The sequence below is a fragment of the Cuculus canorus genome, chromosome 21 (genome assembly GCF_017976375.1).
Source record: "Cuculus canorus isolate bCucCan1 chromosome 21, bCucCan1.pri, whole genome shotgun sequence".
Classification (NCBI taxonomy): Eukaryota; Metazoa; Chordata; class Aves; order Cuculiformes; family Cuculidae; genus Cuculus; species Cuculus canorus.
Window position 1 is genome coordinate 4,548,388 of NC_071421.1, and position 12,457 is coordinate 4,560,844.

The 12,457-nt window shown below is 43.8% G+C and overlaps 2 protein-coding genes across 9 annotated transcripts in view; one reads left to right on the plus strand and one right to left on the minus strand.

Annotated features, from left to right (window-relative positions):
* Positions 1 to 12,457, minus strand: part of LZIC (leucine zipper and CTNNBIP1 domain containing) — a 32,403-nt gene that overhangs the window by 10,950 nt on the left and 8,996 nt on the right. For 6 of the 7 annotated variants that reach the window (XR_008453246.1, XR_008453245.1, XM_054085923.1 and 3 more), the window contains 3 exons: positions 7,556 to 7,663; positions 1,655 to 1,798; positions 570 to 705 (listed from right to left, as the gene is read on the minus strand). Coding sequence is in view for 5 of the 7 variants with exons in the window: in XM_054085923.1 (XP_053941898.1) it covers positions 570 to 705; positions 1,655 to 1,755 (237 nt within the window). In the remaining 2 variants the exon portion in view is untranslated. Of the gene's footprint in view, positions 1 to 569; positions 706 to 1,654; positions 1,799 to 2,734; positions 2,849 to 7,555; positions 7,664 to 12,457 lie in introns of those variants that run through there. The other variant, XM_054085920.1, reaches the window with a different exon arrangement.
* On the plus strand, positions 2,765 to 12,015 carry NMNAT1 (nicotinamide nucleotide adenylyltransferase 1). 2 transcript variants are annotated; one of them, XM_054085917.1, is made up of 5 exons: positions 2,765 to 2,858; positions 6,071 to 6,245; positions 6,708 to 6,891; positions 7,761 to 7,900; positions 8,573 to 12,015. In XM_054085917.1, exons 2-5 carry the CDS (start codon positions 6,122 to 6,124, stop codon positions 8,971 to 8,973), a joined length of 849 nt encoding a protein of 282 aa, XP_053941892.1. In that variant the 5' UTR covers positions 2,765 to 2,858; positions 6,071 to 6,121; the 3' UTR covers positions 8,974 to 12,015. The 2 variants fall into 2 exon arrangements, with proteins under 2 accessions (XP_053941892.1, XP_053941893.1); XM_054085918.1 differs by lacking the exon at positions 2,765 to 2,858 and adding an exon at positions 3,053 to 4,104.

Below are 12,457 nucleotides of genomic sequence, written 5' to 3' on the forward strand. Positions count from 1 at the left end.
AACAGCCCTTTCCTTTGGACTGACATTAATCTGAAATATGAATCAATAAAAGCACAGAAAATTTTATCTTTATGTTTTTTAACAGGGATGAACTTAATTTCTCATGATATATCTTGTCCTGGATGGTCCCTCTCATCTTTTAAATTAATTTCTATTATCTTCTGTTATTTTCTAATATAAACTATCTGATATATATAGCCCCTGCAATTTGCCAGTTCTTTCCTACAGTATTATTATTCGTGGGAGGTGTCCCTGCCCATGGCAGGGGGGTTGGAACTAGATGATCTTTAAGGTCCCTTCCAACCTAAACTATTCTACGGTTCTATGAGTTATATTAGTTATTATAATTATGGTTATAATTCCTCAACATCTTTTTTGCCCCACTAAAGTGAAAAGACCTAACCAAGTTTTCATATATACACCTATTTTAAATAATAAAAACATTAGCTACATAGATCTGGCTTTCAGACGCGCCTGTCTAAAAATTAAAATTAACCACTCGTACCTATTTTGCATTTCATTGAGTCCAAACAGAACGTGACGTATTTTTAGTAACACATCACCCTTACCAGTTGCATCCCGCTGAGCTCATCCACCAAAGTCATATCTCCAGACATAATCTTCTTCAGGGAGTCATTGATCTCACTCAGCTGTTCTAGAGTTTCTTTTTTGGTCTCTTCATACTCATCTGCATCCAGTTCCTCTCTAAAGAGGATCCAACAGGACACATTAATTCATGGGATTAAACCTGAGAAACCCATCTCCTCACCCAAACCCCATCAAGTTATTCAGGAACAATGATCCAAGGGCTGGAGCACCTCCCATATGAGGACAGGCTAAGAGAGCTGGGGTTGTTCAGCCTGGAGAAGAGAAGGCTCCGAGGAGACCTTAGAGCAGCTTCCAGTGCCTGAAGGGGCTACAGGAAAGCTGGAGAGGGGGTGTTGACAAAGCCTTGTGGGGATAGGACTGGGGGCAATGGGTATAAACTGGAGAGGAGCAGAGTTAGACTGGACATAAGGAGGAATTTCTTCAGGATGAGGGTGGTGAGACACTGGCCCAGGTTGCCCAGGGAAGCTGTGGCTGCCCCATCCCTGGAGGTGTTCCAGGCCAGGTTGGATGGGCCTTGGGCAGCCTGAGCCAGTGGGAGGTGTCCCTGCCCATGGCAGGGGGGTTGGAACTAGACAGGCTTTAAGCTCCCTTCCAACCCAAGCTCTTCCATGACTCTAAAATGTTGGACCAACTTAAAAAAAAAAAACCACAACCACCACACAACCCCAAATATCTGCAATAATGAGACAAAACAAAATAGACACAAAAGCTATTTGCTAACCATTATTAAAAAAAAACTATATGAAAAATGTCAATCCTGTGAACAGCTATTAAAAGTTAAAAAGTCCCAGTAAAACATAAATTTTCAAAGAAAGGAGTACTGACTACTTCTTCCTCCATTTTTCAAGTGATCTTAAGAAACGGTTTTAAAAAATAATCTTTGCTCCATAACACAAACATGCTACCTAATTTAAAAAATACACAGCACAGCAAAACACAAAATAAAATTTAAAAGCCCCCAAGGTTTTCAAAAGGTAGCACTTCCTTCTGCCAATCACCTAAGAAAAATGCTCTCATACAAGCAGACAGCATCTGATTTTATTACCTGCATTCCTCCAGATCCTGAAGCTGCTGCATTAACCTGTCCAGCTGCTCCTCCAGGTTTTGCTTTAGTTTACCAGTCTCAGTCGTTCCTCTCGAAGCCATTTTCTGTCTTCACACAAAACGTTTAAGTTGTTACATGACACTCCTAGGGGAAAGAACATTGCATTGTTGTGCGGCAACAACTAAAACTTATTTTAAAAGCCTCCAGTAAGATCACACAGTGATGATGGGATGCCTAATCGGAACCCATGCAGGTGCCTGCAGGGGACACGCAGGGCTCTAGGATGAGTCCACAGAGTCTTCTCCTTGTGTGAAGTGAGGGTGGGGAGGCTCTGGAACAGGTTCCCCAAAGCAGTGGTGGCTGCCCCATCCCTGGAGGGGTTCAAGGCCAGGTTGGATGAGGCTTTGAGCCCCTGATCCAAAGGGAGGTGTCCCTGCCCATGGCAGGGGGTGGGAATGGATGGGCTTTGAGGTCCCTTCCAACTCAACCCATTCTGTGATTCTATGATTCCATCATAAGTCCAAGAAGAGAGGGACGAGAGGGGCGAGAAGAAGGGGGATGAGGGCGGTGAGAAGAAGGGGGACGAGGGGGGGCAAGAAAAAGGGGGACGAAAGGGGTGAGAAGAGGGGGGATGGGGGGGCAAGAAAAAGGGGGACGAGAGGGGCGAGAAAAAGGGGGACGAAAGGGGCGAGAAGAGGGGCGAGAAAAAGGGGAATGAGAGGGGCGAGAAAAAGGGGAATGAGAGGGGCGAGAAGAGGGGGGACGAGAGGGGCAAGGAGAAGGGGGTTTGATGAAGGGGGATGAGGGGAGCGAGAAGAAGGGGAACGAGGAGGGCGAGAAGGGGTGAGAATTGTGGACAAGGGGATAGAAAGAGGGAGTAGGGGGCTAGAAGAAGGGACAAGGGGGAGAGAAGGGGTGAGAATTGGGGGCAAGGGGGCGATACGAGGGACAAGAGGTGAGAAGGGGGGAACAAGGGGCTAGGAGAGGGGACAAGGGGGCTACAAGGAGAGACAATGGGCGAGAAGGGGGAGCGGGGGGCGAGAAGGGCTTTCGGAGCGGCTCCCCGGCCCGCAGCCTCACCCGGTACCGGCACAGCAGGCGGAGCCGAGGCGGGAGGGGAAGGGGAGCAGGAAGGCGATCGGGGACAGGAACGGGAACCACCGCCCCCCCTCGCTGCTTCCGGCCCCGCCCGCGCCGGACACCGGTAAGAGCAGAGGAGAGAGCCCGGGGGCTGCGGTACAGCGTGTGCGGAGTGCGGGAGTGCGGGAGGCGAACGGGCTGAGCCCCTGGGGTGGGGGGGTGTCGGTGTCCATAGAACTATAGAATAGTTTGGGTTGGAAGGGACCTTAAAGACCATCCAGTTTCGCCCCCCTGCCATGGGCAGGGACACCTCCCACTGGCTCAGGCTGCCCAAGGCCCATCCAACCTGGCCTGGAACACCTCCAGGGATGGGGCAGCCACAGCTTCCCTGGGCAACCTGGGCCAGGGCCTCCTTATGTCTAGAAATTCTTCCTTATGTCCAGTCTAACTCTGCCCCTCTCCAGTTTATACCCATTGCCCCCAGTCCTATCCCCACAAGCCTTTATGAACAGCCCCTCTCCAGCTTTCCTGTAGCCCCTTCAGGTACTGGAAGGTCGCTATAAGGTCTCCTCGGAGCCTTCTCCAGGCTGAACAACTCCAACTCTCTCAGCCTGTCCTCATACAGGAGGTGCTCCAGCCCTCGCATAATCCTTGTAGCTTCCTCTGGACCCGTTCCAACAGCTCCATCTCCTTCTTATGTTGAGGATTCCAGAACTGGATGCAATACTCCAGATGAGGTCTCCCAAGAGAGGAAGAGAAGGGCATAAACCCCTCCCTCGCCCTGCTGGCCACACTGCTTTGGATGCAGCCCAGGACACGGTTGGTTTCTGGGCTGTGAGCGCACGTTGCCGGCTCATGTTGAGCTTCTCATCACCCAGCATCCCGAGTCCTTCTCCTCAGGGCTGCTCTCAATCACATCACCCCCCTATTCTGTATTGAAACCAGGGATTGCCCTGACCCAGGTGCAGGAGCTTGCCCTTGGCCTTGTTGAACCTCTTGAGGCTCTCCCAGCCCCACTTCTCCAGCCTCTCCAGGTCCCTCTGGATCACATCTCGTCCTTCCGGTGTGGCAACTGCACCACTCAGCCTGGTGTCATCTGCAAACTTGCTGAGGGTGCCCTCGATCTCGCTGTCTATATCATTGATGAAGATATGTCAGGGGGGTGGAACTAGATGGGCTTTAAGGTTCCAACCCATTCCAGGATTCTATGACCAGGGACACTCACCGCCACCTCCTCATCTGCAGAGGCGAACAGACTGGCTTCCTGACTATCCCAGACCTGTAGCTGTGCTGCCGTTGTTCTCGGGGCGAATACATCTTCAATCTAGCTGAGCGGCACTAGGACTGCGAGTATCACATGTTAATTATTGGTAAGGTCACGTATAGGCATGATGAGATTAGATACACACACATCAGTAAAGGTCTGCACGACAGGGCAACTGATTTTTCTTCTGAAGGAATAGGGAATGTGATCCAGTATGTCACAGAATCATAGAACAGCTTGGGTTGGAATAGACATTAAAGTTCATCTAGTTCCAGCCCCCTGCCATGGGCAGGGACATCCCACTGGATCAGATTGCTCAAAGCCACATCCAACCTGGCCTTGAACACCTCCAGGGATGGGGCAGCCACAACTTCCCTGGGCAACCTGGGCCAGGGCCTCACCACTCCCATTGTGAAGAAATTCCTCCTTATGTCTAGACTAAATCTGTCCCTCTCCAGTTTATAAACATTCCCGCTCGTCCTGTCACTACAAACCCTTGTGAACAGCCCCTCTCCAGCTTTCTTGTAGCCCCTTCAGGTACTGGAAGGTCACTGTAAGATCTCCCTGCAGCCTTCTCGAGGCTGAACAACCCCAACTCTCTCAGCCTGTCCTCATATGGGAGGTTCTTCAGCCCCTCACAAAATGAGGGCTGTAGGAAAGTCACTTCATACAAGTGGATCCCAGCTCTATGTGGGTTGTAAGGATGACATAACAGTGAAGGTAATCGTGATGATATCTCTTTGTCATTTCTTCTGCTCTCCATGTCAACTGTGCAGGTGTTTTCTATGAAAACAGTGCTAGACAGAGGGTGTTGATGCAAATTAGGATACCAAGGGTATGTGCAAGCTGTTAAATTATATTTATATTCTCAGTTTCTATGCACAAGTGAAGTGCTTCTATGTGAAGTGCTACGAGGTGAGCTTGTGATGCAACAACTGCCTGTTTCTGAAGACTAAAATTAGCCAGCAGCCTGAAAAAGGACATTTGACTAACTCCAGAAAAGGCACTATACATTTTCATCTTAAAATTTTGTTATTTTTGCCCTTGCTTTTTTAAGAAAAAAACAGGTGAAGATCAACCCTTTCCAAATTTGCTGCATGAGTCACTTACTTTAGAAAGTAGGGCTTTGTGCATTACAAAGGCAAATCCAACTCCTTTCCTTGCCTGTTCCCATAGTAACTCTTCTAGCTGATGCCCCTGCATTCCAAGTAACACCAGACCCTTCAACTGCTGAACTACTCCGCAGTCATAAAGAATATTTTAGAAGTTTGTGAAACTCTTGAAAGCACAGCAAAGAGCGAACACTTGAAAAATGTGAAGCCTTGCAAGACTTCCTTTTGTTCGAGGGCTGTTTGATGTTAGTACATAGTAGATGTTACAGGATTTAGCTGTGATGATATATTGCCACTGTGGCAGCTTCAAACATCACTCAGCTTCTTTGTAAAGGAGTCAGAATGTGAGGTTGACCTTGTGGGATTTTTGGAGGCAATGATATTGCTGGAGAAACAATGGCAGACTGTTCAGTGATTAACACAGATGTCTCAGACATCTCACAAACAGCAACAACAGGAGAATGGCCCATCCTCCTGCCCATTCTGGAATCCTCAACATAAGTTCTGGAACCTTCAACATAAGGAGGAGCTGGAGCTGCTGGAACGGGTCCAGAGGAGGGCAGCTGCCTTGGGCAGCCTGATCCAGTGGGGTTGGAACTGGATGGAACTGGATTAAGGTCCCTTCCAACCCAAACCATTCTATGATTCTATAACATATTCTGGTTTTATTTGTTCAGGGCCAGGCTAAGGGAAAACCATCTTGGCAAGCCAAAATATCCTCATCATGCCCCTGTTGTCTCAGCTCCTTACATTGTACCTCTGTCTAGGAACAACCAGAAAGAAGTAGAGGTGGTGTTTTTAATCTCTTAGAAGTTGGATAATGCCGTATCACGTGAACAATCCCTGGCCAGATGTTAATGGAAAAAAAATACAGGGTTCAATGTGATCTTGAAAGCTTCTGCTTATTGGCAACACAAATAAGTAGGAATAACTATTTCTTAGTCTTGTCTATTCCTGTAGTGGCTGTTAACCAGCACCGGAATTCTCCGCTTGGTTCTGTAGCTGCGAGGGATGGCTACGGAGGGTCCTGAGAAGAAGACTGAAGTGGTACTGCTGGCCTGTGGGTCCTTCAATCCCATCACCAACATGCATCTAAGGCTGTTTGAGCTGGCTAAAGACTACCTTCATGAAACAGGTAGGGGGGTAATTTATGTCATTCAGAACAGCTTTGATAACTAAGACACTTCAATGTTAAGGTGAATATTTAGTGTGTCTGAATGCCTGTTTGACAGTGGTAGGTATTTATGGAAATACTTATTAGATATTGAAGCTAGCGTGTGTGTACTTATCATGCAAAATCATGTAGGCCAAATACAAGAGAGAACAGTCATGTATATGCAATTTGAATCAGCTAAAGCATGAGTGTTATAGTTTTCCTTTATAGAAATAGATCTTTCAAATTTATCTTTAATGGTGCAGCCCTGCACAACAGCATAACTATGCCGTACTTTTCCATCAGAGCTGGCATTGATGTTCTTAGGGATTGCAGTGAATGATGGTTCTAAGTACAATAGAGTGGAAGTTTAAATACAGTATAGTGGAAGTAACATCTGCTCAACTGCTTTCCATGTTCTTGTGTCATGTGTTTTTTCCACAGGAAAATACAAAGTAATCAAAGGAATAATTTCACCAGTAGGTGATGCATATAAGAAGAAAGGTCTGATCAGTGCAAATCACCGAGTAACTATGGCCAAACTAGCTACAAAAGACTCAGATTGGGTGGAAGTTGATGATTGGGAAAGCAGCCAGAGTGAGTGGTTGGAAACACTAAAAGTTTTAAGGTATTCTTCAGCCAAACCCTGAAAAGTTTCAAGAACCTATAGAGGGATAAGGAATCATAGAATAGTTTGAGTTGGAAGGGACCTTAAAGCCCACCCAGTTCCAACCCCCCTGCCATGGGCAGGGGCACCTCCCACTGGCTCAGGCTGCCCAAGGCCCATCCAACCTGGCCTTGAACCCCTCCAAGGATGGGGCAGCCACAGCTTCCCTGGGCAACCTGGGCCAGGGCCTCACCACTCTCATGGTGAAGAAATTCCTCCTCATGTCCAGTCTAACTCTGCCCCTCTCTGGTTTATACCCATTTTAGAATAATAGGGTAACTCCATATGGACAGACTCCATGAAGTCAGAAGTACTATTTTATATGAGCATTGTAAACTAATAATTGCACCATTAGTCTGAAACATAGCAAAAATGAGTCTGAGAGCAGTTTTTAAGATATATTTTTTCTTAGGCTTTACTCAGTTTTTGTGCTGAAGTGACTCATGAGGAAGGAAAGGAGACTAGAATAGCGTAGACCCGTGCTATGCTGCCTGTTTGTCTATTAAGGGCTGGCATGAGAATTGTCTGAAGGAGTATCTTATTTCTAAGTTTGACTGTTTTTTCAGAGCTACTTCCCTGAGGTTCTTTTTAAAATGAATTTTTATTAGAAAGGAAACAAACCAACCTTTTAGTTGTTGCTTTGAAATCTTTGCACTTTGACCATCTTAGGAGCCAGCTGTCACAAGTCCCTGTCCCAGCAGATCTGTTCTTGGATGGATTGTCTGTGCAAGTACTGCAGGAGGAACTGGCGAAAAGATAATTTAGTAGGTCACGCTCTTCTCTGTATTCTCCTACGTCTTTAAAATAGCTAAAATACATCTGTTTTGCAGGTACCATCATCAAAAGCTTTTATCTCCGGATCCCACTAATAGTCTGCAGAATGCTTTACCTTTAACAAAGCCGGGACGGAAGAGGAAACAGGAACCAAAGAGGCATGACCCCGTTAAAAAGAAAAATCCAGATATAAAAAGTTAAGTCTGTTTGCAAATTAAATGCTTAACAATCCTTGCTATTCCAATGGAATTCCACTGCTGAGTAACTTTTTCGGATACTAGTTCTTCGTTGTGATTTCACTGAGTAAGTTTATTCCCTTAGTTCCCACATCATAAAGCACTAGGCTTTGTTACAAGATGACTGGAAGGGTAAAATACATAGGACATGAAAAATACTCAAGTTAATAGAAATCTGAACTGAAACGGGTCTGAGCTACCCATGTTACCTACAGAACTCTGCTAAACAGAGAATTTTGGATCGTATTATACGTTGCTGAAGAAGGGACAGTCTCAAGTCCTGAAATTCAGAATGTATCTGGGTACAGGATCATTTTAAATTGTAATTTAAAACTTCATACAACAGACGTAGCTTGGCTTTGTAGTTTTAGGTAGCATTTATTTTGCTTATTGTTTTTAGATCTTAATTTTAATTGTGAATAGACTTCCATAAACTTTTTTTCCAGAAAATTCCTATATTGAGGCTACTAATTATAAATTTCCTACTCTGAATATTTTTTTTATTTCATTCCCTTGTCTCATCTTAACCAAAGATACAGAGAGGTAGCCTAGAAATTAAATGTCACCATCAAGCTAGCTAAAATCTGGTGACCTAAACCAAGCCAAATTTCTCACTTATTTTTCTTTTTAAGGTGTCCCACAGATTAAGCTGCTTTGTGGAAGTGACATGCTGGAATCTTTTGGGATCCCCAATCTGTGGAAGTCGGAGGACATCGCTGAAATTGTGGAAAACCATGGCCTTGTATGCATCAGCAGGGCTGGAAACAGCGTTCAGAAATTCATCTATGAATCTGATGTTTTGTGGAGACATAAAAATAACATTCACCTTGTGGAAGAATGGATCACTAATGACATTTCCTCCTCCAAGATCAGGAGAGCACTGCGGAGGGGCCAGAGCATTCGTTACCTCGTGCCTGACGTAGTTCGAGCATACATAGAAAAACATAATCTGTATAGTCCAGAGAGCGAAGATAGGAATGCTGGGGTTATCCTGGCTCCCTTACAGAAAAATAAAAGTGATTCCAAGAACTAACAGGCACTATACAACTAATGTACTCTCTGCTGTGAAAAAAGGAACAGATCGGTTCAGGAAAACACAGTTTTGAGGGGTTGCTTTTAGTTTGGGTTTGTTTTAAGTAAATAGTGGGCTAATTCTGTGGCTTCAGTACAGATGTAGTCACTGGTGTGGTTTTGTGCACTCAGTAATTGGACCTACACAATCTTTTTTAAATCCAAGAATAAGATTCTTATGGTGAAACATTTTATCACAGCACAGTGAACTAGAATTCACACTTGAATAGAGGAATTACAAATTAACAGAAAACAAATGAAGATGTTTGATTAGGTTTAACTCACACTGCTCTGACTGCTATTTATAAAATATTAACACACGTTTTTAAGAACTTACTGGGTTTAACAGACCAAACCATTTCATCTCAAAACATACCACTTAGTGATAATAAATTTATATAACTCATTTTTCAAAAACATGCCGACATGAGGTGCACCTCAAAGAAATTATTTAGCTTTATCCTGGAAGGGAAAAATTTACTCCTGGCTGAAGTGGTGCTAGATATACCATGCTTTGAGCTGCCTGCCTTTCAAATACGCCGTGTGTTTTATCTGCTGTCATGCAATTTGCTCCCAGAAATATGTTGTGCTTTCCTTTTCCATTCATATTTCCAGAGCTGTACATTAAGCTCAGTGCTGTTTCTCGTGGAAGGACAGACCTACTTCAGAAACTGGTTTATAGCCTTTGAGTTTAATAAATAGAAATTAATGATATTATCATTGCATTGATTCTTAAGACAATTTTCCCTTTATTTCAAATAATACATGAGCTTTTACTTTTGAGCCAAATGTATAGAGCCAGAATTGCTTTCTGTATCTGGAGTTGAAAAGAAACGGTAGGATATTACAACTGTACATAAGTGAAATGTTTGTCTTTGCTAGAAATCCAGTAACAGTATATTGTCAGTATTACAGGAATATGAACAATAGAGGCACTGTGAATGTCATGGTGATGATAGAATTCTACCTCCCTTTATTTGCTGTTATCCCATTTTTATTTGCATTATGTGCCTTATTAAAAGTGTCAATATTTCCAAGACAATACCTAGTAGGTCACAGCTTTTTCTTACCATCTCCCTAAGATGACTCTGTTCACATTTTCTAGTTCAGAATGTGAGACTCCCAGGGCAGGCAGCCTGGATGCTGTTGGGCAAGTCTAGAACCAGGGATCATAACCGTGACAACCTGTCATCCTCCTTCCCCAAAGAGCTGAGATGGAGGTATAGGCTTTTCCATGAGCTTAGGGGGAATCTGGAAGCCAGGAACCAAACACAGAACATCACTGGTGGCCCGCAAGCCTGCGAGGCTCACATAAAACCTAGCAAGGGAGTTGAGATACTAGCAGGAAAACCTGTAACCCGCAGTGGAACTGGCATCAGGCATAGAAAGTTGGAGCCCCACCTGAAATTCTGCAGTCGCCATACGCTAGAACATCTGTGTTCTGTTAGCTCCAGCCCATAACGGTGGCTGTCTACAGAGAATCTGCAAGGAGATGAGTGTAATCAAATCAAGTCACAACTTAGAAGTGCATCTGTAACTGCTCTGTGGCAAAAAGGAGCATCAAGAATTCCGAGAATTTTTCCTTGGCAATTCCTGCATGAAATGTGCTCAGTCTGCCATATTTTTGCCCTAGAGCCCAAGTGAGCTTACGCTGCCCTTTGATAATGAGGTTGGGTTCATTTATCATTAACAGTTATAGAGGTACAAAGGATAAATTATGCCTCCATGACACTTTAGCAATCAAACTGCTGTAACTGCTTGGGGATAACTGTGTTATCGATGGTCAGAGGAATGGACAAGATCTCTTTTTTGGTTTTCTTGCTGTCTGTCTTTAAGACTGACACGATTAGAAGGCAAGAAAGATTGCTTTGCACCACTCAAGTCAACTAGTGTGCTTCTGAATAAACAGCGCAGATTCTTCTAGTGCGAAAGCATCCTATTTCTGTGGTCACATTTCAAAGTAAAACTGCACTTTAAGTCTAGGTTTATTATAAATAATGATGCTGGTGTGTGTTGGTGCACTCGGTGTAATACTAGAGAAACAGCAAATTCAGTGGGGGTGGTTTTATAAACTTTGGTCTTAAACATTACATTTCACTGGGTTTTAATGTAGGTATGTGTGATGCGTCTTTCAATAAAACAAATTGCATGTAATGTAATGATTTTAGTCATCCTGTTATTAACCAAATCTGATGTCTGATGACTGCATGATTTTCAGGTAGGTAGAACGATGTCAGTACAGTTTTGTCTATTCAAAATAGAACATTGTGCACGAATTACACTGACTGCTGAATACGGATCTTTTGTTTTACCAGTGGGATCCAGAAACCTGCTGGTTACACCACTAGAAGTAACCACACGCTGACAATCTACTGTTCCAATCAAGTATAAATGTCAGCATCACAGCCATTGATGTGGTATAGTCAAAAATATTAGACAGGTATAACTTTCAAGAGTGGACTAGATCTGAAAGAGAATCTATATATTTGAAAATGTAAGGTTTGTGACTAATGCAGCTCACAGAACGTCTTTATAAAAGAATTATAATGCATTCACAGATGCTCTACAAAGGAAAATGAGGCTTTTTCTTGACATCCCTGCATTTCGTTCAGCTCTATCAAGAGAAGAGAGGGCTCCTATGCCACACACGTAATTCAGACTCAAAATATTTTTATAAACAGTGAGACAGCAGCGGACACCACTTTCTCTGCTTCTGTAATGAGGCCACATCCTTAATGAAATGTGTTAGATGCTCAGTGCTGCACAGCAATTAAGATGGAAATGGAAAAAAATTCTTTCCACAAAAAGAAAATCAGAAATTTATAAGGGAGAAAGAAATGAACCATCATAGGATGTGACCAGGGCACTCAGCAGCTCTTACAAGAAGTTCCCTATGCAATTCTTTGGCTGAAATAGTAACCCGAGTACCCTTTATAGATCTTGGTTTGAGATTAAGTACTGATCTACAGACAGAAGCACCATACCCCAGACAATCTGTGTAATCTTATATTTCAATTTAAAAGTTATATCCAGGCTTTCACACAGGACTTACCCAAGTACTGACTTCTCTTGGAAGGGTCAGTAATATTGCAACAGTGCTTTACTACCATAACCTTGTAAGAACAAATTATGGGTGAAATGTTACTATTTGAGTCCAAGGGAAACATTAATTTGCATTTCTCTGGGCCATTCCTAGTTCAGTATAGGTTAGAGAACAATACCCATCTCCAAACAGGAAATAAGCTTTGACGTCCTAATTTCCTACTCGCATGAGTCTGTGAGTCATATAGGTCAAACTGTCATCTCCAAAAATGTAGCTAAAGTTCAGGGAAACTCAATTTTCTCTGCAAAATACTATCTTTTTATTCCACTTAACCTGAGTCAGTAGCAGGTCAATTGAGTAGCTATAGGTGAGTTTCCTATTTAGCATGCAGAATGCCAAATTC

Excerpts from the sequence above, each read along its gene's own strand:
- NMNAT1 (XM_054085917.1), top strand. The coding sequence starts at position 6,122 with ATGGCTACGGAGGGTCCTGAGAAGAAGACTGAAGTGGTACTGCTGGCC. Across the intron at positions 6,246-6,707 it reads AGACTACCTTCATGAAACAG|GAAAATACAAAGTAATCAAA; the intron begins GTAGGGGGGTAA and ends TTTTTTCCACAG. Across the intron at positions 6,892-7,760 it reads GAAACACTAAAAGTTTTAAG|GTACCATCATCAAAAGCTTT; the intron begins GTATTCTTCAGC and ends TCTGTTTTGCAG.